The sequence below is a fragment of the Carettochelys insculpta genome, chromosome 26, assembly GCF_033958435.1.
Source record: "Carettochelys insculpta isolate YL-2023 chromosome 26, ASM3395843v1, whole genome shotgun sequence".
Taxonomy (NCBI): domain Eukaryota; kingdom Metazoa; phylum Chordata; order Testudines; family Carettochelyidae; genus Carettochelys; species Carettochelys insculpta.
The window spans coordinates 16,178,297-16,201,659 of NC_134162.1; the positions used below are offsets into that span (position 1 = coordinate 16,178,297).

At 46.5% G+C, this 23,363-nt stretch overlaps 1 protein-coding gene across 1 annotated transcript in view; it reads left to right on the forward strand.

The window, feature by feature from the left end:
- Positions 1 to 2,889: 2,889 nt before the first annotated feature.
- HIPK1 (homeodomain interacting protein kinase 1) overlaps positions 2,890 to 23,363 on the forward strand; it is a 35,682-nt gene continuing 15,208 nt past the window's right edge. The window contains exons 1-5 of the mRNA XM_074977302.1: positions 2,890 to 3,135; positions 7,678 to 8,755; positions 18,775 to 18,898; positions 21,706 to 21,825; positions 22,869 to 22,955. Coding sequence (XP_074833403.1) covers positions 7,680 to 8,755; positions 18,775 to 18,898; positions 21,706 to 21,825; positions 22,869 to 22,955 — 1,407 coding nt within the window. The 5' untranslated portion in view covers positions 2,890 to 3,135; positions 7,678 to 7,679. The remainder of the gene's footprint in view (positions 3,136 to 7,677; positions 8,756 to 18,774; positions 18,899 to 21,705; positions 21,826 to 22,868; positions 22,956 to 23,363) is intronic.

Here is a 23,363-nt window from a genome sequence, read left to right on the forward strand (position 1 = left end):
CAGTAGGGAAGGGAAAGGCCTGATGCCAGTATGGGTGGGTCACATATTTAGGAACACAGGACAGTACAGTTGGGACTTCCCCACCTGATCGATCACCTCTGGTGATGCTGAAATACTATAGTGATCTGGTGGGAGCCAGTTCTTCCTGCTCTCCTGGCTCAGGAAGCTGTACACCAGCTGCTTCAACAGCACCCAGGAAAGATCCAATTACCAACTCCAGGGCCATCCCTTACCCAGGACAACCCCACTCTGTCCTGCCTCTTCCTGCTAATGATCTGCCGCATCCCACTCCTGTTCCACCCCTTCTTCTAATCCGTGCCCTTCCTCTTCCTGCCCCACCACCACTCTACCCATTTCCCCAAGCAGTGTGACTTGGGGGATTACTGGGAAGCTTGGTGCTGGCAGCAGGGGTCAGGCCCATCCCCACTCACTGGAGCAGACCCAGCCTCTGCTCCCTTGAGCCCAGCTCCCAGCTGCATCACTTGGGAAAGTGGAGTGGACAGGGCCAAGGTCATTCCACTTCCTGCTGCTGTCTGCAATGAAGTTAAGCAGCCCAGAGGGGAGATGATGGAGTGGAGCAGACTGGGGCCACATCCCTCCCCTTCCCACAGCTGGTGGTGAATGTGAAGGGAATGGGAAGGTTGGCCCAGCCGGAGTGCTGCTGGCAACAGGCCTCCCTGGTTATCTCCCAAACCTTCCAAAGCACCTATGGACAGGACAGCTCAGACCAAGGTGCAGCACAACAGCTCAATGTGCTATGGGTAGACTGATGGGATGCTGGCATTGTTGGCTCACAAAATTGGACCTCCCAGGGGTTAGAGCTGCTAGCAATGCCTTGCCTAGTATCTACAAAGCAGTGTGTGGAAGCATCTGCCTCCTGAATTTGACAGCCATCTCCTATGAGCTGAGTTTACTATGGAGCTCTATGGCCCAGAACCTTTGATAGCTGGTGAACAGCAAGCAAAAGCATTGTGCTGTCCTCTGCCATGGCCTCCTCTTAAGCATTGTGTAGTGATTGGTGTGCATCTGTGGATAAAACACTGGCAATGTCCCTGTTTATTCTGTGGTGCTCACATTACCTTTGTCACTGTCCTATTGTTTTTTCACTGATCCCTAAAGTTGTCACGCTGCGCAGGAACAAGTGGGTGTTCTGGTCCCAGCTAGATATTGTGCAGCAAGTTCTAGGAGATAGAATTTATTGAATAATGAACACATAGCATACAAAATGCTGTGCAAGTAAAATCAAATACATTATAACTTCGTACCTGTAGGGAGCAGAGCTCGAGAAGGAGAGAACAGTCATGTTCGTGTTAGCTACGCGGGTAGTGAACAGAGGTGTTCCCATCCGCCCAGCTGGGAGGGGTAGGAGTTGAGCTGCTGTGTGGAAGGTTGGGGTGGAGCGGCTAGAGAAGATTCCAGTTTTCCAGGGTCCTGCTCCCCGCTGAGGTCCAAAGCCAGGCATGAGCCGGTGCCGGTCTGCAGTGCCAGGCAGAGGCTGCGGGAGCCTCCTGTCGGCCCATTGGGCGGGAAGGTGGGTGTACCGCCCCCCTTACACCAGCAAGCGCTTTCCACGCTCAACCCTGCCCTTCCGGAGCTGGTCCTGCGGAGGCTGAGAACTGGAGCCCGCTGTGTGCAGGGTGGCTGACGACACGCCAGCCCGGGCAGCGGGGCTAGTTTCTGTGGCAAGAGGGCCAGGCCAAATAACCCAAATTACACGTACAACATGATGGGGTCAAATTTAGCTACGACAGATCAGGAAAGGGATCTTGGAGTTATAGTGGATAGTTCTCTGAAGACATCCACGCAGTGTGCAGCGGCAGTTAGTAAAGCAAATAGGATGTTAGGAATTATTAAAAAAGGGATAGATAATAAGACAAAAGATATCATACTTCCCCTATATAAAACTATGGTACGCCCACATCTTGAGTACTGCGTGCAGATGTGGTCTCCTCACCTCAAAAAAGATATATTGGCATTAGAAAAGGTTCAGAAAAGGGCGACTAAGGTGATTAGGGGTTTGGAACGGGTCCCATATGGGGAGAGGCTAGAGACACTGGGACTTTTCAGTCTGGAGAAGAGGCGACTGAGGGGTGATATGATAGAGGTATATAAAATCATGAATGGTCTGGAGAAAGTAAATATAGAAAAATTATTTACCTTTTCCCATAATACAAGAACTAGGGGACACCAAATGAAATTGATGGGTAGTAGGTTCAAAACTAATAAAAGGAAATTTTTCTTCACACAGCGCACAGTCAACCTGTGGAACTCCTTGCCGGAGGAGGCTGTGAAGGCCAGGACTCTATTAGGGTTTAAAAAAGGGCTTGATAAATTTTTGCAGGTTAGGTCCATAAATGGCTATTAGCCAGGGATAAAGTATGGTGCCCTAGCCTTCAGAACAAGGGCAGGAGATGGATGGCAGGAGATAAATCACTTGATCATTGTCTGCTGTTCTCCTTCTCTGGGGCACCTGGCATTGGCCACCGTCGGCAGACGGGATACTGGGCTGGATGGACCTTTGGTCTGACCCAGTATGGCCATTCTTATTTAAGGCCACCATCTCCATCTGGCCCGGGGAACCTGGAGGCGGGTAATTGGCAGTAGGGGTTCCATCGAAGTGGCCGAGTGCAGCGACAGGAAGGGACAGAAGCGCGCAAGGGTCGAGCCGCATCATCCTTGACCTCAGAAGCCTACGCCTCAGAGCTAGGGGCTTCCGCTTTCCGGCTTCTCACTTCCGCCTGGCTACCTGGGATGGCGAGAGCCTTATCCGTCACGTGACCCTGGTTCAATGCCTCGGCGCTCGGCTGCCCCAGGGTTGGGTCGCGTTCGGCGCTCGGCTGGCTCAGTCTGGTGTTGGCAGCCGAGGGCCCGGAGCGCTGTGGGAGCTGGAGCGGGCCGCAGGGAAGCGGGGCCTGGCGAGCGGGGGGGCGCGGAGTGGGGCGTGGCCGGGCCGGGCCGGGCCGAGCCTGGCGGCGGCGGCACCAACGACGGCGGAGCGGCCTGGAGGCTCCCCCCAACCGGGGCGGGCCTGGAGCGGCGGCCGCTCCGGGGCTATGATGCGCCCGCTCCGGGGCCGCGCCTCCCCTCGTGTCCCCCTAGCAGCTCCAGCTCGCGGCTGAGACCCCCCCACCAGCGGTGAGTGCGGCCGGGACACTCGCGGGGCCGCTCGGGCAGCCGCGGGGGTGGGCAGCGTGGTTCGGGCCGGGCCGCCGTGTACGGGGCAGCGCCGGGAGCGGGCCGCTGGGTGACCGAGCTCGGGCGGCCCCAGCCCTCTTGTCGCGGGCTGTGTAACCGAGAGCCGAGCGGGCCCGACACAGATCGCGCCGCAGGCCCCTGCTTCAGCCTATAACAAAGCGCCACCAAGCGAGCCCCTGCCGGAGCCTGTGTGCTCGGAGCCGGCGGCGGGCGCGTACAGTGCGCTGAGCATGGTTGGTTTGCAATTACTGTTTTACACTCAATAAGACGTGAGTACGTGACTTTGTTTTGTGGAGTGCGGTTCTGAACCTGCTGCCCTGAGAGTCGCTTCACTGCTCCCACCAAGTAGCCGAAGCTACTTTTCCCGTATGGGTATCCAGCCAATCCTATTGTTGGTCTAAAGATCTGAGCCTGTAATTTTGCCTTTAAAGATTATCTGTGAGTGGGAATAACTGGTCCTGGCTCATTCTATTTTAAGATTAGTAAAATTGGAGAAGCCTGATTCTACATCAAAGAAGCTGTTTTGTGGGATACATTTGACTTTTTAATCCCAGGAAATTCTAATGTTCCATCCCCATTTTAAAAAAGTGACAAAGGTGGCCGTGTTAGTCTGTACTCCAACAAAACAAAGCAGTAGAAATGTAGCACTTTAAAGACTAACAAAATGATTTATTTGGTGATGAGCTTTTGTGGGGCAGATCCACTTCATCTGATCTTTCCCAGGAAAGCTCATCACTGAATAAATCATTTTGTTAGTCTTTCAAGTGCCACATTTCTACTGCTTTCTTTTGCTGGGATTAAAAATGTTTCAAGGCACAGAGTACAGCTGTGATAAGAGACCACTTTTCTTACAATATAATTTAGTATTTCCAAATAGGCCACTATCCCTGTCTGCTGACATGCAGGAGAAGGGGTGATCCCTCACTGATGAGGCAGTGCCAGTAGGCTCCCCTGGTGTAGGTGCAGTTATATTAGTTTTTATGGGCCTGACTGCTTTTGGTTGTGGAGGGTGGTCCTGCTCTTGGAGCACTTTGCTGGTATTGTAAGTGGGAAAGGATCTCCCAGTGAAGGTGTGGTCATGATTTTAGATCATGAACATCTCCCTCCATGTAAACTGTACACTGTATATGTAAATAACTGTTCACCACCAGTGGCCCTTCACGCTGTGATACAGAAGTCAGTATACAGAACCAGTATGTTTCTGTGTCATGGGAAATTGTGGCTTGGTTCCCTGCTTAGCCCAATCATTATACTGGGTGATTATTATGCTGATGGTGATGGAGGGAAGACAGGTAAAGCTGTTCCACTTCAATTAAATCTTGCTCTTGGACAGCAGTAGTGTTTAAACTCACTCAGTGGTGTATGGACCCTTCCTGTTCAAACTCCTCAGCAGGCAGGAAGAGGTCTTGAACCAGTATCTGGCACTCTCTAGGTGTGTACCCTGATTCCTGCACTAGAGAGGAGTTCGCTGTGCTTCAGTCTTGCTTTGGTCTGATTCGTAATTGATTAAAGTGGAAAAGCTTCAAGAGGGAAAAGCTACACCATAGACTTTATCATAGCCCAGCATTTGGGTAATTCACTTAGCATGGCAAGAGACCACTGTTCAGAGCCCTTACTAGCAGAGGATTGAACCAGAAGCATCTATATGCTAGGTGAACAGAGGTCTACACTAGCACCCAAGTGAAATTCGGGAAAGGAGATGGGTTTTTTCAATGACTTGACTGTGCCTATCACTTAAAGAATCAACACTTAGAGTAAGTCTTCCAGGTGAGTCTTAGGGGCACTAGGTTGATTCTGGGTAATATTTTTTCTTGTTATTCTGCTCATAATTTGCTTTGTAATGAGTTAACTGTCCCCAGAAGTTATGAAGACAGAGACTGGTCATAAGACACCTCTCAGAAACAAAATTTACTTTCCTGCATATAAGATTTAACTTTCTTTGAGTAGTAAGGTGGATTTACTCATCTTTTGCTATGAGGATAATGGTTCCATTGCATACCTAGTTGATGGTTTTTGTTAAAACAGATTGCACCAGCAATTGAAATGCAAGTGTAGACAAAATACCTTTCCCAGAATGATAACATTGTTAAAAATCCAAGTTGTCTCTCTAGGTCAGGGTTTCCCCAGACTTTGTATAGTTGGGACCCAGGTTTTTTCAATACCTTTTTTTGTGGCCCAAAAATGTAAACATGTAAAAAAAATGAAAAATGGATACAATTTCTGTTTGTTTATTCACAATAATAATAGTATGTAGCAATAATTTGTATATTTTCAAAGGACCGGTATTTTTTTTTTCCCAGGACCAGTACTGGGTTGCGGACTACGTTTTGGGAAACACTGCTCTAGATCATTTTATTGATGGTATTACCTCTCAGACTGCTGGGGAATCTTCTAAAGAGTATGGTATTGTCAGCCCCAGATGACTCATTCAGTGATGAATTGCAGATTTTTGTCTAGTCCCGTCCTCCAACATGTGTATTAATAGTGTGAATTTGTGACTAGGTTCTGACTGTAGAGAGGCAAGGTGAGTGAGGTTCTGATTTGTCAGGCGACAAAATGAGTGGCTTATTGGCCTGCTCTGAAGGACCAAACTTAGTATTTTCCTTGAAGGAAATTTGGTTTGTCTCTCTTCACACAATGTAAGAACAGAGGATTTAATAAACAAGTTTCTTATCTTTTCTCAGTTGTCAGCCTTCCAGTGAGGAAAGGCAGAGGGGAATCGCCTCTTGGGTGAAATGTGATTTTCTGCTTGCTAAGGATTGACTTCAGTTTATAAACTGGGTAGGGAGTAAAATGGAGACAGAGAGACTAAGCAGCTGCTGTATTGTCATCTTTCCTTATTTTCCCACTCATCTTATAATGTTGTTTTCCCTGGAGCTGGTCCTGGAGAGCATTAAGTACCCTATCGCCCACTGAAGTTACTGGAGTTAGTGGGTGCATCTCTTGAAGGATTGGATCCTTTTAGTACCCTGGGGCTCTTAACTGTGTTTGATGAAGGCTCTTTAAACCTTCTGTGCAAATAAACCAAACTGACAGTTGGAAGGCTGCCATTTCTACTAGCATTGTTTGGTTGTGTTTTGGGATGTCAGGGTGCAGAGATGCAGATAAGCTTGTCAGACATGCCAAGTTACCTGGTAGCTTCAGATACCAGATCTACAAGAATGCTCTCTTTTGCTATCTTGTCTTGTCTTAGGGTTCACCCCCATTGGCTACGTCTACACGTGCCCCAAACTTCGAAATGGCCATGCAAATGACCATTTCGAAGTTTCCTAATGAAGCTCTGAAATGCATATTCAGCGCTTCATTAGCATGCGGGCGGCAGCAGCGCTTCGAAATTGACGCGCCTTGCCGCTGTGCGGCGCGTCCAGACGGGGCTCCTTTTCGAAAGGAAGCCACCTACTTCGAAGTCCCCTTATTCCCATGAGCTCATGTATGCAGCTCAGCATATCAGTAAGTCTGGCCATCCACATTACAGAGTTCGAGACCCTTCACCACTAGACCTATATCAGTATGGAAGGCAACAAGGCTTCTTTTCTAATACTGTAGCTGCTTCCATAGCCACCACTCAGGCCTCCATGAGCTCATGGGAATAAGGGGACTTCGAAGTAGGTGGCTTCCTTTCGAAAAGGAGGCGCGTCAATTTCGAAGCGCTGCTGCCGCCCGCATGCTAATGAAGCGCTGAATATGCATTTCAGCGCTTCATTAGGAAACTTCGAAATGGCCATTTGCATGGCCATTTCGAAGTTTGGGGCACGTGTAGACACGGCCATTGCAACTCAAAGCTGTTCGGAAACATGGGAGTAAGTTGAATTAGCTCTGCAGCTTCCCCTCTTCTTCCTCAGCCCTAAGTCCTTGCTTTCAGTAGGATGCCCTCTGGGCAAGGCAAGCAAGGAGCTGGGGTTTTACTGGTTTCCTGCAGCAAGGTCAGTGTTGGAGCTTGTCAGGAGAGGCAAAGCAATGTTCTGTCCAGTCCCTAAGAAGGCCTGAGTGGTGGCTATGGGAGCAGCTACAGTATTAGAAAAGAAGCCTTGTTGCCTTCCATACTGATATAGGTCTAGTGGTGAAGGGTCTCGAACTCTGTAATGTGGATGGCCAGACTTACTGATATGCTGAGCTGCATACAATAACCTTCAGATGTTTGAGAGCTGCAAGACACACACAACCTACTCTGTGGGGTAGTGCTTGCCCCTGCAGGGCACAAGCCCCTTCATCCCACCACCTCTGCAGAGGGCAGAAGGCCTGAGCTTCCCCTCTCAGCCCAGTTGGTAGGTAGAGAAGAGGGGGAAGAGCTCGGCAAATGGTACTTTTTACTGCAACAGAGCCATGCATGGCTCATGAGCCACAGTTTGGCCACATCTGCTACATAAGGAGCGTAGATTAATGTGATCTTGGTTTGCTAGGCAAACAGAGGATTTCCCTGTTTCTTGACCTGCTGTTATGCTAATTGCTAATCAAATCTCTCTCTCTCTCTCCTTGTTTCAGGTATGGCCTCACAGCTGCAGGTGTTCTCCCCTCCGTCAGTATCGTCGAGTGCCTTCTGCAGTGCCAAGAAACTGAAAGTGGAGTCTGCTGGCTGGGATGTTTCAGGCCAGAGCAGTAGTGACAAGTATTATACTCACAGCAAAAACCTCCCAGCTGCTCAAGGGCAAGCAAGTTCCTCTCGCCAGGTAGCAAATTTTAGCATCCCTGCTTACGATCAGAACCTCCTTCTCCCTGCTCCTTCAGTGGAGCATATTGTGGTTACAGCTGCAGACACTACAGGCAGCAGTGCAACAACGTCCTTCCAGAACAGCCAGACCGTCACACACAGGAGCAACGTTTCTTTACTGGAACCGTACCAGAAATGTGGATTGAAAAGGAAAAGTGAAGAGGTTGACAGCAACGGTAGTGTGCAGATAATTGAGGAACATCCACCTCTCATGCTGCAAAACAGACCTGCGGTGGGTGCTGCGGCCACTACCACCGCTGTAACCACTAAAAGCAGTAACTCCAGTGGAGAAGGGGATTACCAGCTGGTCCAGCATGAGATCCTGTGCTCCATGACAAACAGCTATGAGGTCTTAGAGTTTCTGGGCCGTGGAACGTTTGGACAGGTGGCAAAATGCTGGAAACGCAGCACCAAGGAGATTGTAGCTATCAAAATCCTGAAGAACCATCCCTCCTATGCTAGACAGGGCCAGATAGAAGTGAGCATCCTTTCGCGCTTGAGCAGCGAGAACGCCGACGAGTATAACTTTGTTCGTTCTTATGAGTGCTTTCAGCACAAGAACCATACCTGCCTTGTGTTTGAGATGCTAGAACAGAACTTATATGACTTCTTAAAACAAAACAAGTTCAGCCCACTTCCCCTAAAGTACATCCGGCCAATTTTGCAGCAAGTGGCTACTGCCTTGATGAAACTGAAGAGCCTGGGTCTGATACATGCTGATTTGAAACCAGAGAACATCATGTTGGTGGATCCCATCCGACAGCCCTACCGAGTGAAGGTCATAGACTTTGGCTCAGCCAGCCATGTATCTAAAGCTGTGTGCTCCACTTACTTGCAGTCACGCTATTACAGGTAAGGACTTAAACCTGAGGCTCTCTCTGTACCTGTGCATCTGCAAAGTAGAACAGGCACTGGAGGACTGTCTCCTGTTGGGTGTAGATGCACCCCACTTCTTCAGTTGATGTGCAAGAACTGCATCAGGGATGACATTTCTCTTGGAAGAGCTGAGTTATTGTCCAGAGGGCTATATGAAAATGTAGGCCTTCAGTCAGTCCAGAGTAGTGTATCTACTGATAGCGGTGGGTGGCTTACACAAAGATAAGGGTCAGCACCACCTTCATGCAGCACATAAATGGAGCCACTGTGATTTATGCCCGGTACCTTAGTCACACTTGGCATCACTCAGTAGGAAAATGAGCTCAGTTTTATGCCTGCTCTTACATCTTTCCTTTATTTATTTTCTTTCCCTCTCTAACATCTCTACCTTCAATCCTTGCCACTCTCCCCATCTTCTTCCTAGAAGGAGTTCCCATTGCCCCTGCACACCCTGTAAGCTGTGCTCCCCCTTTTTCCAGGCTCACCTGTTAAAATGATTATGGAAAGGGTAATGCTGTCAAGTTTTGTCCTTGGGTTTTAGTGCTAACGCACAAATAAATGACGCCAGGGCACATGGGTGTTCATACAGCTCAGCTATTGTTTTGGGGTGTCTGCAGACCCAAGGAGACAGTATTGCCGCAGTTAACCTACCACAAGAGAACTAAGATTTTATTTGAAACTATGAACTGTACAAGTTCTGAAATGAACGCTCGGGGTTCGCTGGTCAGCTCAGGTTAGGAGCCTGTGCAGCAGAGTGTTCCAAATTGACTGAACAGTTATTTTTGACGTGGAATTTTGGAGAGCTACTACTTTAATCAAATGACCGTAGGCAGGTGGTGCAGGGGGCTGTATGCCTCCATCATTATGCAGGGATACCGAGTTGCCCTGGGCAGTGGATATTGAATCGTGGGGTTCCTGGGCACCACAGTTTGAAAAATTTGCTTGGCACATCTGCTAGTCTGAGGGCTAAGTGTGCTAGTAGTAATGAAAATTACTTCCCTTGCCTAAGCAGGCATGTCATGGAGAGAATGGCTATGAGAAGAGATTTATGTACAGGTGAATAGAGATCCTACTTTGGCAATGTGACATCTCTCAAGGCACAGCCCTCCTCACTTCAAGTGTCTGAAGTGAAGTGTAACTAGCATATTCTGGGCATGCTAAGGAGAACATGACCTATTGCAGTACACTGCCGATTGACATAGCAAAAGATTTGAATTCTATAAAATGTCTTGATCAATTCAAAAGGAATTCATTAACTTTAATTAGCCATAACAATTTAAATGTCAGAAGTTCATGACTTGTCCAAGGCTTGTCACTCACCTGTTGTCCTTTTCCCTAGTCACTCCCTGTATATAGCATTGTAAGTGAAGTCCATTGCACCGAACTAAGCAAGCCATGCCCATGTTTAGCCTTTGAAGGGAAGCGGGTTTGCAGACAGATAAGGCGAAATGTAAAGAGTGCTTAGTGAGCCAGCTCTCTGTTCCCCTTTGGGGAAGGTTGAAGCAGCTCCAGCTCATATTGCTGGTCCCCTACTCACTTGTCCAGAATTAACAATATTGTTAGGGATGTGAGAAATGGTTTATTAAGCCCCTGTGGGCATCTTTGTCTGTATAGATCAGTGGTGTCCAATAGAAATTTAAGGATTGCCACAGTCTGTCCACGTCCGTCCGTTCCTCGCCGCCCCCCCACTGCTGGTGACTCACCAGAGCTGCTCTGGGCTAGAGCCACTGCTGCCACCATGTGCTTGTCCCACCAAGTGAAGGGCACGTGCACATAGTGGAGGGTGCTCCACATGTGCAGCTCTAAGGAGCCACATTTCACCACACCGTGGTGTCCAGTTTGCAACGTGTGGCGAGTGAAAAGTGTATTGGACACCATAGCCATAGACAGAGCAGGCTGCACTTTTTCCCTTCCAGCTCTTCCTGAAGGATGGCCCCAAGCTCAGCTCCATCCTTCACAGTTCATGGTGACTTTTCAGCGTAGGCTGCAATGCATTGTAACGTGACCTCTTATGTCAACAATTTTTTTATTTGCCCATTTATTAAAGTAACTTTCACAAAGATCCTTCTATTTCTACATGTATCAGGTTATGCTTAATGGAGCACTGTTTTTTTCTCAGTCACACAGCTGCCCACTCACTGGCTTGAGACAAAATAGTTCAAGTGCTCTGTGGTCCTTCCAGCCCAAGAGAACTAAATAATGAGGCATTGCCCCTTGGCGTGGTGGGAGCATGGGGACAGAAGTCTCTTAAGGGCTCGTGGAAAGGAAGCAGCTTTCTCTGCTGTATCTGTTTGACTAAATTTAAAAACTACTTCCATCTGCCCCATGTGTGGTGACAGATATTGCTACAGAGACAAGTATTCAAATGCTGTCTAAAACTAGCCCTGCTTCACCCAAACTGGGAGGAATCCTTCAGTGTGGAAATCTGTTTAATGCAGTTTGAAAGTTACATCAGTGTTGAAGCTAACTAAAAATCTTCTTTCTAGGCGTAGAAGCTAGTTTATACCTTGGGAAGTGTTGTGTTGCTTTTGGCTTAGTTTCACATTGAAAACTGCTTTCGAGATGAATCTTAAAGCTTCAGAATAGTGTTTGTGATAAGACTGAGACAAGTTCTTGTATTACTTCAGTTGCTGTTTAAAACAAAGTCATTTGTTTCCTGTCTTCTCTTCACTTTTAACTGAGCTTGCACCAGTGTCTTGGCTGTTTACTAAGGAATGGCTTTTTGAGCTAAAACTTTCAAATCTAGATGTCTTAAGTGAGGCTGCTACATTTATATACAGGAACTTAGAGCAATGGTTTTTCCAGTAGTGCTAAGCATTCAAACATCCCCTAACTTTAATGGGATGTATAGGGTCTCAGCTCTTCTGGGCAAAAAGTTGTTTTAAAAGTCCATATGTCTGAATTTAGGCATCAAGCTAGCTACTGTAGTGAGTACAGTTTGGGCTTTAATTGTACAGTAACAGAATAGAAGATTAATGACAGAGGTAGCCATGGTAGTCTGTACTCCAACAAAACAGAAGAGCAGAAATGTAGCACTTTAAAGACTAACAAAATTATTTCTTTGGTGATGAGCTTTCATGAGACAGACCCACTTCATCAGATCAATGTCATTTCCAATACACACTGAGGTAAGTACAGAGGACCAAAACTGTCACTCTGTATTGGAAATGAGAGTAGAAGTTGTTATCCTGTGTCTAAGTCCATCATCCACTTGGATCTACATTGTGGTGAGGGAGGTGGACTGACCTGGCTTCTGGTGGCTTGCCAGGGTTTGGGGAGAGGGAGATCATGAGTACACTGCGGTGATTTTCGCACTCTCCATGGTGGTACCAAGCACAGACAGCCACTTGAGGGAGGTGAGCACACTTGGTGATGGCTGTTTTAGAACAGGCTGCAACCACAGGAGGGAAGCATCTTCTGCAGTCTGTGTTGCCTCATTGCATTCCTGGCTCTTGGGCAGCTACCCTAGGGGACTGTGCTGCTGGAGCCATGTTGCCAGCAGAAATTTGACTTGGCTTTGTCAGGCCAAGATCGAAAACACATGTGCAATTGCTGTTCCTGTGCTGGCTGTAAGGTCCCTTTGGGAGAGGTGTGCTTGGGTTGGCTGACTCTCAGCTCAAGTGTTGCTGGACAGCTCTAACAATGGGAAGGCGACACGTGAATGTCAGGGTCCAAGCAGACCATTGAGTGTCATTGATGTCTAGTAGGGGAGTTGCATTAACAATGATCTGACAAAGTGAGGCTTTGCCCATGAAACACGCTTCAAAATTCTGTCAGTCTATTAGGTGCCACAGGACTTCTTGTATTTGTGGATGCAGACTAACACAGCTGTTTTGCTGATGCATGAACAATGGACCCATCAGACAGTTTAAGCTGCTCTTAAAAGATGCTTTCACAGTGATCAGCTCCAGGAGTGGGGACAGCACTACACATCGTATTTCCTGGGACCTGTAGTGTGGTAGGATATGGGCCATCACTTCCTTGAGAGTGGAGCAGTACTTAGATTACTGTCCTCTTTGGGAGGGATGAGCAAGAGAAGACTCTCCTCACTGAGGCAGGCATTTGTTGGAAACATCAGGTAATAGCAGTAGTGGGGCAGATCCAGTAATCTTACATGTGGTGTAAGGCTAAGGGATCACAGACGTGTAACTGTCCACAGGCAAACTTGAACCTGGGACCTCTGAACTAAAAGCCAGCTGCCTCTCAGCTTAGGCCATAGAGGACACTCATTCTTTCTCTGTGAAGTGGTCTAGGTGCTGCTGCACAGGACAGCAAACCACACATAGGTGTGGGGTTACAGAAGCAGTTACCGGTATTCACCCTGGAAAGTGCAGGAAACACTAGAACCATGGTGTCTAACAGTCTCCACTCACTACATGTGGCAAACAGGACACAGTTCACAGTTCAGCAGCCTGAGTTTTTTACGATATCATGCCACTGCCTTGGGACAGATTAATAATTTAATCCTAGAGAGACCAAGTGGATGATATCTTTTATTAGAAAGAGACAAGCTTTTGAGCTACATGGACTCATCTTCAGGTCTGAAGAAACTGGTCCTATAAAAGATATGACCACACCTACCTTGTCTCTAATATTCTGGGGGCAGTGTGCCTACAACACTGCAACTTTAATCCTGGACAGATGCCGGTAAAGGTGACATCTGGCTGCCATCCTGTTTCAACAGCATTTTCAGTGGTCACTAATTATAGTACTGCTAACTGCTGCCGTTAGCAGCCACGGTCTAAAAGAAGATGTGAAAGAGGCTGAGGGCTGTTGCTTACCAACTGTGTCTTGAGTCAGTGGGAAAACTGAGGCCTGGTGAGAAGACAATCTGTTTAGAATGTAAACACCTCAGGGCTAGTGAGCGTTCTTGCATTGCAAGACTTTCCCTGGGTGCAGACATAGGACAAAGAAATAATCCCATCTCCACCATCCATCACCTTGTACAGTTCATTTCATTGGAGTCAGACCAGATATGTTCATGCAGGTTTGAACAAGATGGCAGTGTTCTGCTCTACCACACAGTGACTTGCACACAGGTAAAGGCAGCAGAGTTAGATCTGTAAGGAGGCTCAGCAGGGAATACGTGCAGTTCACTGCCTTGACGTGGTGGATTAACGGCACTTGGAGTTGAAAATCCTGATGAAATAGCTAAGCAGTGCGACTTAACAGGTGTAGCCCTCCCTTCAGTGGTATCCCTTTGGACTACTAAACAGACCAACCTGTCTCGGTACAGTTTTTTAATATTCAGGTGATGATATTCTGGATAAGCATTTTCATTCTGTTATGGACGTTTGCATAACATGTTATATGTTTGCAGGTAACAGATCCTGCCAAGACTTAGCTGAGAAAATGAACACCTACGCTGGAGTATAGTGCAGGGGATGAAAATGAAGCAGTGTGGTAACAGCTGGCCCACTGTTACTCAAACAGTCATAATAAAAGCCCCGTTATCACAGTTTTCTCTCTGTTGAACTCAGCTAGTTAAAAGGGTTCACCTGCATCAGAGACCGGCTTGTATGCCAGTAGCAGGTACTGAATCGGCTCGACTCCCCGATCACTAGAGTGCAGCAGGGTGCTGAGGGGAACAGATAACCAAGCTGAGCCGTCCAGTGCAGTTGCCTCATTCCCTGAAGACCTGCATGTCAGCTAAGGAAGAGTTGACTGGACAGCTGTGAAAAGTGCATTTACTTAGATTAGCTGCGGTAACCAGACATACAGTACCCATGTTACAGAGCACATGTGACAGTGATCCTAGCAATTGATCCCTAGCATGCACAGTCAGATGAATGATTAGATAGAGAATGGAATTAAGCAGGACGTCTCAGTTTCCTGCTGGAGGTTGTCATGTGATCACGAAATCTTAGGCTGGAGTCCAAAGCTGTGAAGCAAGATAAAGAGTTAGAGCTTCTTTAACTGTGATGATTATGCAACACGTCTGTCTTGATGTGTGTTTGCTACATGAGAAATGATACACAAGTGTTGGGATACACTGTCCAAGACCAGCATAAAGCAGCACAAGCTCACGTTTGGGACGCATCTCTCCTGCCTGCATTGGTGTTGCTGCTGTAGTGTCTCACACAGAAGACCAGGTTCAAAAACTGCTGGATCGGTTCTCCAAAGCATGCTAGGACTTTGGGCTTACCATCAGCCTAAAGAAGACGAACGTACTCGGTCAGGATGTTGCTGAATCCCCATCAATCAGCATTGACAGCTATACGTTAGAGGTTGTCCACGAGTTCGTTTACCTAGGGTCCACCATCACTGACACCCTGTCGTTGGACACTGAGCTAAATAGGAGGATCGGAAAAGCGGCCACAACTCTGTCCAGACTCAGCAAGAGAGTGTGGAATAACAACAAGCTGTACACTCACACCAAAATGCAAGTCTACAGAGCCTGCATCCTCAGCACCCTCCTTTATGGCAGCGAGACTTGGAACCGGTATGCCCGCCAGGAAAAGAGGCTGAACATCTTCCACTTGCGCTGCCTCAGGTGCATCCTTGGAATATCATGGAAGGACAGAGTGACCAACACTGCCGTCCTCGACCAAGCAGGAATCCCAGCCTTGCACACCCTCCTCAGGCAGTGTCGACTCCGCTGGCTTGGCCACGTCCACAGGATGAATGATGGAAGGATTCCAAAAGACATCCTGTATGGCGAGCTAGCCTCTGGCAAAAGACCTCCCGGACGCCCCCAGTTGCGTTACAAAGATGTCTGCAAGAGAGACCTCAGAGAGGTAGACATCGAGCTGGACAACTGGGAAGATCTAGCAGGCAGGGGTTACACAAGGGCCTTCAGCAGGGCGAGTTGAAGATCAGACAGCTAGCAGAGGAGAAGCGAGCGCACAGAAAGCACAATAAGGGCTTGCCAGACACCCACTACATCTGCAAGAGATGCAGCAAGGACTGTCACTCTCGTGTGGGTCTTTATAGTCACAATAGACGCTGTAAATGAAGTCCTCAATTGAAACTTTAAAGGGCACGATCCATAGTCTATGCAGACTGAAGGATGCCTACTACTATTGGTGTTAAAATGAAATCTGCTGATTCTAGGAGGACTGAGGTTCTTGTGCAGCATTGTCCAACAGGAATTCGAAGAGCCCCAGACTTCTGGTAGTTGTCTTTCCATACTCACCACATTTGTGGTCGTCCCCCCCCCCCCGCTCCCCCACCCCCAGTAAATGCCCTTCCTCTCTCCCAGAGCCAGGCACTCCCTAGCCCAGGGGTCAGCAGTCTGTCTGAGGTGGAGTGCTGAAATTTGACCGTTTGACCTCTAAGTACATTCTGAGTGCTTTTTAAAGTCACTATACGCCTGCTTATAGCAGCTTCATTAATAAAGAAAGAAAGATGCAGAGCATTACTGTTTAGCATGCAAGCTTGCCATTACTACACAATGCATACCTGTTTTTTCTGGTTTGCCATCGGCAAATGTCAGAACTTTCAAAGTGGAGACTAGATTTGTGTATGAAAGTCATAGTAAAAGTTGTATCAATGTTTACATGCCACGTCTACATTTGCCACAATTTGAGAAGTAAATTATGTAGCTCTGTTAGCAGGTGGCTAGTACCTAAATAGCTGTTTGCAGACATGCTTGCTTCATTTGCATGAGAAGCCCTGGTAAATACTTGTGGAGTTAATGGATTTTATATGCACAGATCTCCCTTTTCCCAGAAAGCCAGTGTGTTCTGGTACAGCACACCTATAATAAACTGGCTGGATAGGGGTGGGGGTGAGGATGTTTTCTGGCACCCTGTGCTGCATGGCCGCAACACAGCTAGGCTGCAGTCCTGGTGCTCAAGGAGTTGGGCGGCTTGGTCCTCCAACGAGCTGCAGTGTCTGGGCAGCAGGGCAGAGCAGTCCACAGGGGGCCTGCGTGTTGGGCAGCTGGGTAGCATGGTTCCCCCAACACCATACACCCCCATGCCTTTACTTCCTAGGTCTTCCTCCCATCTGCTCTGCATCACCCATTCCCACAGGGGATCTACTGCAGGGGCTCCTGCCCTGGCCTGGCGCTCCAAGAGCCCCATTTGCCACAATATGGTGTCCTGTTTGCCACATGTAGTGAGTGGAGACTGTTAGACACCATGGTTCTAGTGTTTCCTGTACTTTCCAGGGTGAATACCGGTAACTGCTTCTGTAACCCCACACCTATGTGTGATTTGCTGTCCTGTGCAGCAGCACCTAGACCACTTCACAGAGAAAGAATGAGCGTCCTCTACGGCCTAAGCTGAGAGCCAGCTGGCTTTTAGTTCAAACGATAGAGATGCTTTTGCTGAGCTCCAGAGGTCCTGGGTTTGAGTTTGCCTGTGGGCAGTTACACTTCTGTGATTCTTCAGCCTTACACCATATGAAGTTTAATAAGGACAAATGCCAAGTGCTCCACTTGGGAAGGAACAATCAGTTTCACACATACAGAATGGGGAGAGACTGTCTAGGAATGACTACAGCAGAAAGGGATCTAGGAATGATAGTGGACCACAAGCTAAATATGAGTCAACAGTGTGATGCTGTTGCAAAAAAAGCAAACATGATTCTGGGATGCATTAACAGGCGTGTTGTGAACAAGACACGAGAAGTCATTCTTCTGCTCTACTCTGCGCTGGTTAGGCCTCAGCTGGAGTACTGTGACCAGTTCTGGGCACTGCAGTTCAAAAAAGATGCGGAGAAACTAGAGAGGGTCCAGAAAAGAGCCACAAGAATGATTAAAGGTCTAGAGAATGTGACCTGTGAAAAAAGGTTGAAAGAAATGGGCTTGTTTAGTTTGGAAAAGAGAAGATTGAGGGGAGACATGATAGCGGTTTTCGGGTATTTAAAAGGGAGTCATAAGGAGGAAGGAGAAAACTTGTTCTTCTCGGCGTCTGAGGATAGAACAAGAGGCAACGGGCTTAAACTGCAGCAAGGGAGGTTTAGGTTGGACATTAGGAAAAAGTTCCTAACTGTCAGGGTGGTCAAACAGTGGAATAACTTGCCAAGGGAGGTTGTGGAATCTCCATCGCTGGAGATAATTAAGAACAGGTTAGATAGATGTCTATCAGGGATGGTTTAGATCGTACTCGGTCCTGTCATTGGGGCAGGGGGCTGGACTCGATGGCCCCTCTAGGTCCCTTCCAGTCCTAGTGTTCTAGGATTCTATGTAAATTCAAGGACAGAATCCAACCTGTAAGCATGCAGAACTGCAAGTGTTGGTTTCACAGCTGTGTGTCTGAGGCAAAGGGACAGCTGTGCTAAAATATCATGTGCAACATTTCTGTCCAGTAGGGTAAGGCAAAAATATTCTTGCTGGGGTTTGAGATTTAAAAGCTGCATGTCATTTGGTCTGTAATCTCCCTGAGAGAAGTTGGGTACGGGTTTTGTGCTTGGTGCGGTTCAGTTGCCCAAAGTCCCATAAAACAACGTGACAAAACACCATCACAGTGTCTGGCTGTGTTCTCCTCCACCTTTTAACCCTGAGATGGCCCAGACAAACCCTGTATAAGCTCAGAGATACTCTTTCTGCCGAATGCCCTGGCTTGGCTCTGCAGACCACTGTCATCTTCAGGCGAAAGCCGCCAAAGCCCTTGAGAACCTTCTGAACCTATCTAGACTCCTCTGCTACTGGTTAGCTGAGCTGAGGGAGCATCACCTGGGAGGACTTACCCCCACAATGCCATGCTGCTGTCTTACATGCCTTTGGGGACCTGCTGGGGTGGGTTGTGTGATGGCTGCTACATACTTCCATTGGGATGGGATGTCTCCTGATTGAGTTCTTGCCTCTTGGATTAGAAGCCTGCACTGTTGATTTGTAGTGGCTGTAAAGCAAAAATAATAAGTGCTGCTACACGAGGATGAGACAAGCACTATTGGCCTAGTGAGAAGTGCTGCACCTGTACACTTCTAACATTATGAGGCGGGATCTCTGGAGAACTCTGTTTCACTGCACACTGTGCTTGTGTAATATGTGAATAGACACTGTTTGCTTTCTATGCTAGGCTGAACATTTTAATCTTGTTTTGCAGAGCTCCTGAAATCATCTTGGGTTTACCATTCTGTGAAGCTATTGACATGTGGTCTCTGGGCTGTGTGATAGCGGAACTGTTCTTGGGCTGGCCTCTGTACCCAGGCGCATCAGAATATGATCAGGTAAGAGCATGTAGAGCATACAGAGTGGTGCTTCTGCAGTCAGAAGGAGCTTCTTTCTGTATGAACCCAGTGAAACTGAAGTGTTTTCAGTCAAGCTATATTCTGACATAAGCAGACAACATACATCTTCAGCTCCTGTCCTACATCCTTCCTTGTTTTAATCCTATTTTCTTTCTACCTCTGGTAACTGAGGCTGCTTCGCACTGGTGCCCTGCCTACCTCTGAATGCAGAGTGCCGAGGTCCTGTGTGTGTCTCACTTCCATTTAATATACTTATCAAATGTACAGGGACAACTGTAGTTCCTTTTTGGGCAAAACTGAAAGGGAATCTCTCAGTCTTGGCTATGCAGTACCGTCTGCAGTACAAGGACAGGTTAGCTACAAGAGCTGTTGTTGATGCAGAGATTTTGGAGGTCTGCCATCAATTCTTGTCATATTCATTGCTACAGAAGGTTTGATGTCGAATGCAGAGCGTGTCCCAAATGTGGTCTCTGCAGCCTGTGAAATAGTGTGTGTGTGTGGAGGCGTCTCTTGAAAGGATGGGTCTTGCAATGTACACATAGCAGTGTTTAACCTGGCTACTAGTCTGCCTGCGAAAGTGTAACAAACCTAAATAGACCAATGCAAGTACAGCTTTTCCATTACATGGTTTGTTTTGTGGTGTTGCCCTTTCGGTATCTGGTATGTTGTTCTCTACACAAAAAGACCCCTTCAAATTAGCTTTTGGTATCTTCTCAGCCCCCTAAATTTCCAGAGGAAATGCAGTGGTACATTACTGAGCAGGCAGAATTAGTTATAACAGCTAAGGTATGGCCTGGTGGTTTCCTCCTATGGTAAGGCTCGTGTACTTCTGCAAATCTTATCTGTGTGTAGGTGGGTGGGGACGGGCTGGGCTTTCATTGGTTAGTACAGAGTTCTGTAGGCCTTCAGAAGCTAGGGGTAGCCCATGCTCTGACTTCATGTGGTTGGGTTTGACATCTGTAGGGAAGATGTTTGCTTTTTACCAGACATACCGTAGTAAATGCAGGCCCAGTCAGTCAGGGTTGCAAGGAGAAAGGTCTGGAAAGGAGCACCAGGCTTGGCCTTGTTAAGCAACCTTGGTCTTGCAGGAGACCATCTGCTTTACAGTAATGAGGCTGTTCTAGATATTTTGGACTCTAGCATCTAATGGATGATGATTGTTGGTGTTATTTCCTAGTAGGATGACAAATCTGACAATTGTGCTGCTGAAAATTTTGTTGCTTAAGTATTAAAATTAGAAACACCAGTCAGTGTGAACTCAGACTGCTGGAAATGGTAAAATAGGCCACAGATTCATCTTAGCTCACACACAGTGCAAATTTAGTAGTCTAGCTAGTGCCCTGTGAGTGCTCGGCTGCTCAGGAATTGCCTAGCCAGCTCATTTGAAGTCAGGAAGCAGGTGCATTGGCAGAACTATGTGCAGTGATTTGTGCTACAGACTACAGTATTAGTAATTACAATGCCTAACTGCCTTCAGCCAGTGTGTCCAGTCCTGGACTTTAACAAATGAGTTCTGTTCACTGTTTTTAATTTTTATTTAAAAGATACTTTAAGAAACTGATCTTTTTTCTTCTCCTAACAAATTTTTATTTCTCACGCTGAAACTTGAGGAGCAGATAGTATTAGCGGTTTAGAGCAAAAAGCTTGAGGGAAGTTTTGAGAAAATGTGTTATCTAAAATTATTCCTCTACTTTGCAACAGCATGTCTTTGTCCTTTTGTTTTAAAGACAGCTTTTGTCAGTAAACTCTTTCCTGTCCAGCATTCTATTATCCAGAATGGTCAAACAGTATTTTAACCACAAGTAAATTTTAGTTACATTTTCCATAAGTACAGTAGAGTGAAAGTAAATACAAATAAATACAGCACATACAGTGCAAGTTTACAGTGTACAATACTATGGTTGGTAAATAAAATATTCTGCATACATTTTTGTTTCTTAATATCTAATCTTGTTTTTCTTTAGTGTTATGCATTGCTAGGTGTACCGCTCTATTATCTGGAATATTTTAATATCCGGCAACCTCCTGGTCCCAGGGCTGCTGGATATGAAAGAGGTTACTGTACTTTGTAATGGTAGGGTACTGCTGTGTTACTGATACAGTCATCAGCATTCTTTAAAAATGTTTACACACATTTTGGGAGGAGTGTTTTTTTTTACTTCATGTGTTGATCCCCTAATGGTGACAGGGGATCCACGTGCTTTCAGTCCAAACCTGCAGCCTTGAAGTCAGTGGGTACTTTGTTATATGACCCATTGCAAGCATCATCCTCAAAGGCAGCTATGTCCGGATCCAGCTGCCTCACTCAGATATCTGAGAATTATCTATTTAAATACATATATTTGGTAACAGTTTTAAATTTAAATACTCTTCTTTAAAAATGTGTAGTGATTATATTGGAGAGTGCTGCATTTATCTTATACTTTCCCTTTTTATGAATAGCTTTTTGTCAGACTCTTAAATCAGCTTTGGGGCAAGAAGATTTCTGTAAAAAGGCGGAGAGGCACATTAGAGTTTACGAATACCCAAAGTCTCTGCAGAAAATTAGACTGAACCAGTTAAATGTGCTTGTAAATACATGAAAGTTGCATCTTAAATTTTGTGTCAGGAAATATCAATTATTCACATAGATGTGTTAAAAAAATTGAATGTTAAAAATTGTATTTGGTGCCTATAGGAATTCATCATAAACAAAATTGATAAAAATCTCAATATTTTGCTGTTCTAGTTTTATCTCTATCAGTCCAGTTGTTGGCATCTTTGTTTTTTTTTTTTCCCCCCCCCAGATTCGTTATATTTCACAAACCCAAGGCCTTCCAGCCGAGTATCTTCTGAGTGCAGGAACAAAAACAAGCAGGTTTTTTAACAGAGATCCAAACTTGGGATACCCATTATGGAGGCTAAAGGTTTGTGTGTCTCTAACTTCAAAATCTGTTTTGTCCATTATGTACGCAATCCAAATCTCATTGCTGCATCATTTTAATATGTTCAAGTACCCTTGATAAAGACTAGGTTGTAAATATCGTTTGGTTATATCTGATTTGAACATTTCCTGTTAGAAACTGCACAAATCCCTAGCACAGAGATACCAGTAGCCACTGTGAGTGATACTGTGTGTGATACTGGCCATTTATTGTAAACTGCTGTCTTCATAGCAGAGGTGGCATAATTCAGTGGCTGAACAATGTTAGGAGTGAAATGGAGTGCCTTTCTTGGTAGCATGTTAGTTGGGATGTTAATGGCTTTTAACAAAAACAAACTCCTGGGAAGCTCTGGGGAGAAACAAGCTTTCTTCCTGAAAGATGCAAAACAGAGGTGCACTTTGTGAGAATTTGGAAAATCCCACTCTAATTCTAGAGTCTTCCAAGGAGCTCCCCCAAGACAAAGGAAGGAGAATATCTGATGATACAGATGTTTCTAAACAAGCAGAACAGGAAAGGGAAAAAATGCACACCTTGGGTCTGGCAAGTCAAGCCCCAGGTCTCCTTTAGCTCACAGAAGCAAGAGAGGTGAGCAGGCTCCCTTATCCTCCTTAGAGTTCACTTTTGAACATCTCAGTTTAGCTGCTGCCTGTATCGTAAAGACTCCTGCTTCCATTGCTTTCAGATACTCGCTCAGAAGCTGGAGTTCACTTTGGTAGAACTCTACTAGTGTGGGGTGTAACATGAGACAGGATTGGAATCGGTATTTGACCAATAGGTAGCTACATTCTCCTCCCAAGCCAGCATTTCACTTCTGCAGTGTCTTGTTCCCACATGGATCATGGAGCAGGGAGTTGTTAACTGTTCACTTCTGCTTTACTTGCAAATGGTTTATTGTGTTTGCCCTCTACAATAGGCAGAAAGATTACGTGGCCCAACCTTTCTCTCCTTGGCTTTTCTTTGTTTTTATTTCAATCATATTTTAACACCAGGCTCCTGCTGATCCAAACAAACATTTTATTTTATAGACTCCAGAAGAACATGAGTTGGAAACAGGAATAAAATCAAAAGAAGCTCGGAAATATATATTCAACTGTTTGGATGACATGGCACAGGTGAGCAGAAGAGACTGTTGGAAAATGAAGAATGAGGAGAGGCGGTACTAGGCCATTGGGAGAGCCTAAATAAGGATATTCCACCTCCCACCCCCAATCTAAAAAAATAATGAATGGGGATCCCTCCAGCTCCTTGGGGCCCTGTAGGATTGTTCAGTCTGTTCACTCCTAGCACTGGCTATGATAGGGACGCCATGCGAAACATGGACAGGGTAAAGGAGGCTGAGGAAGAAACTGGTGTGTCTCAAACGTGAGGAGGAGTTCTGTGGCACCGGGTAGACTAACATTTAGTGGAGCACAAGCTTTTGTTGGCAAAGACTCACTTCATCAGATGCAGTTTGATTTTTACAATAGGCAGAAAGATTGCATGGCCCAACCTTTCCCTCGGCTTTTTTTTGTTCTTATTTC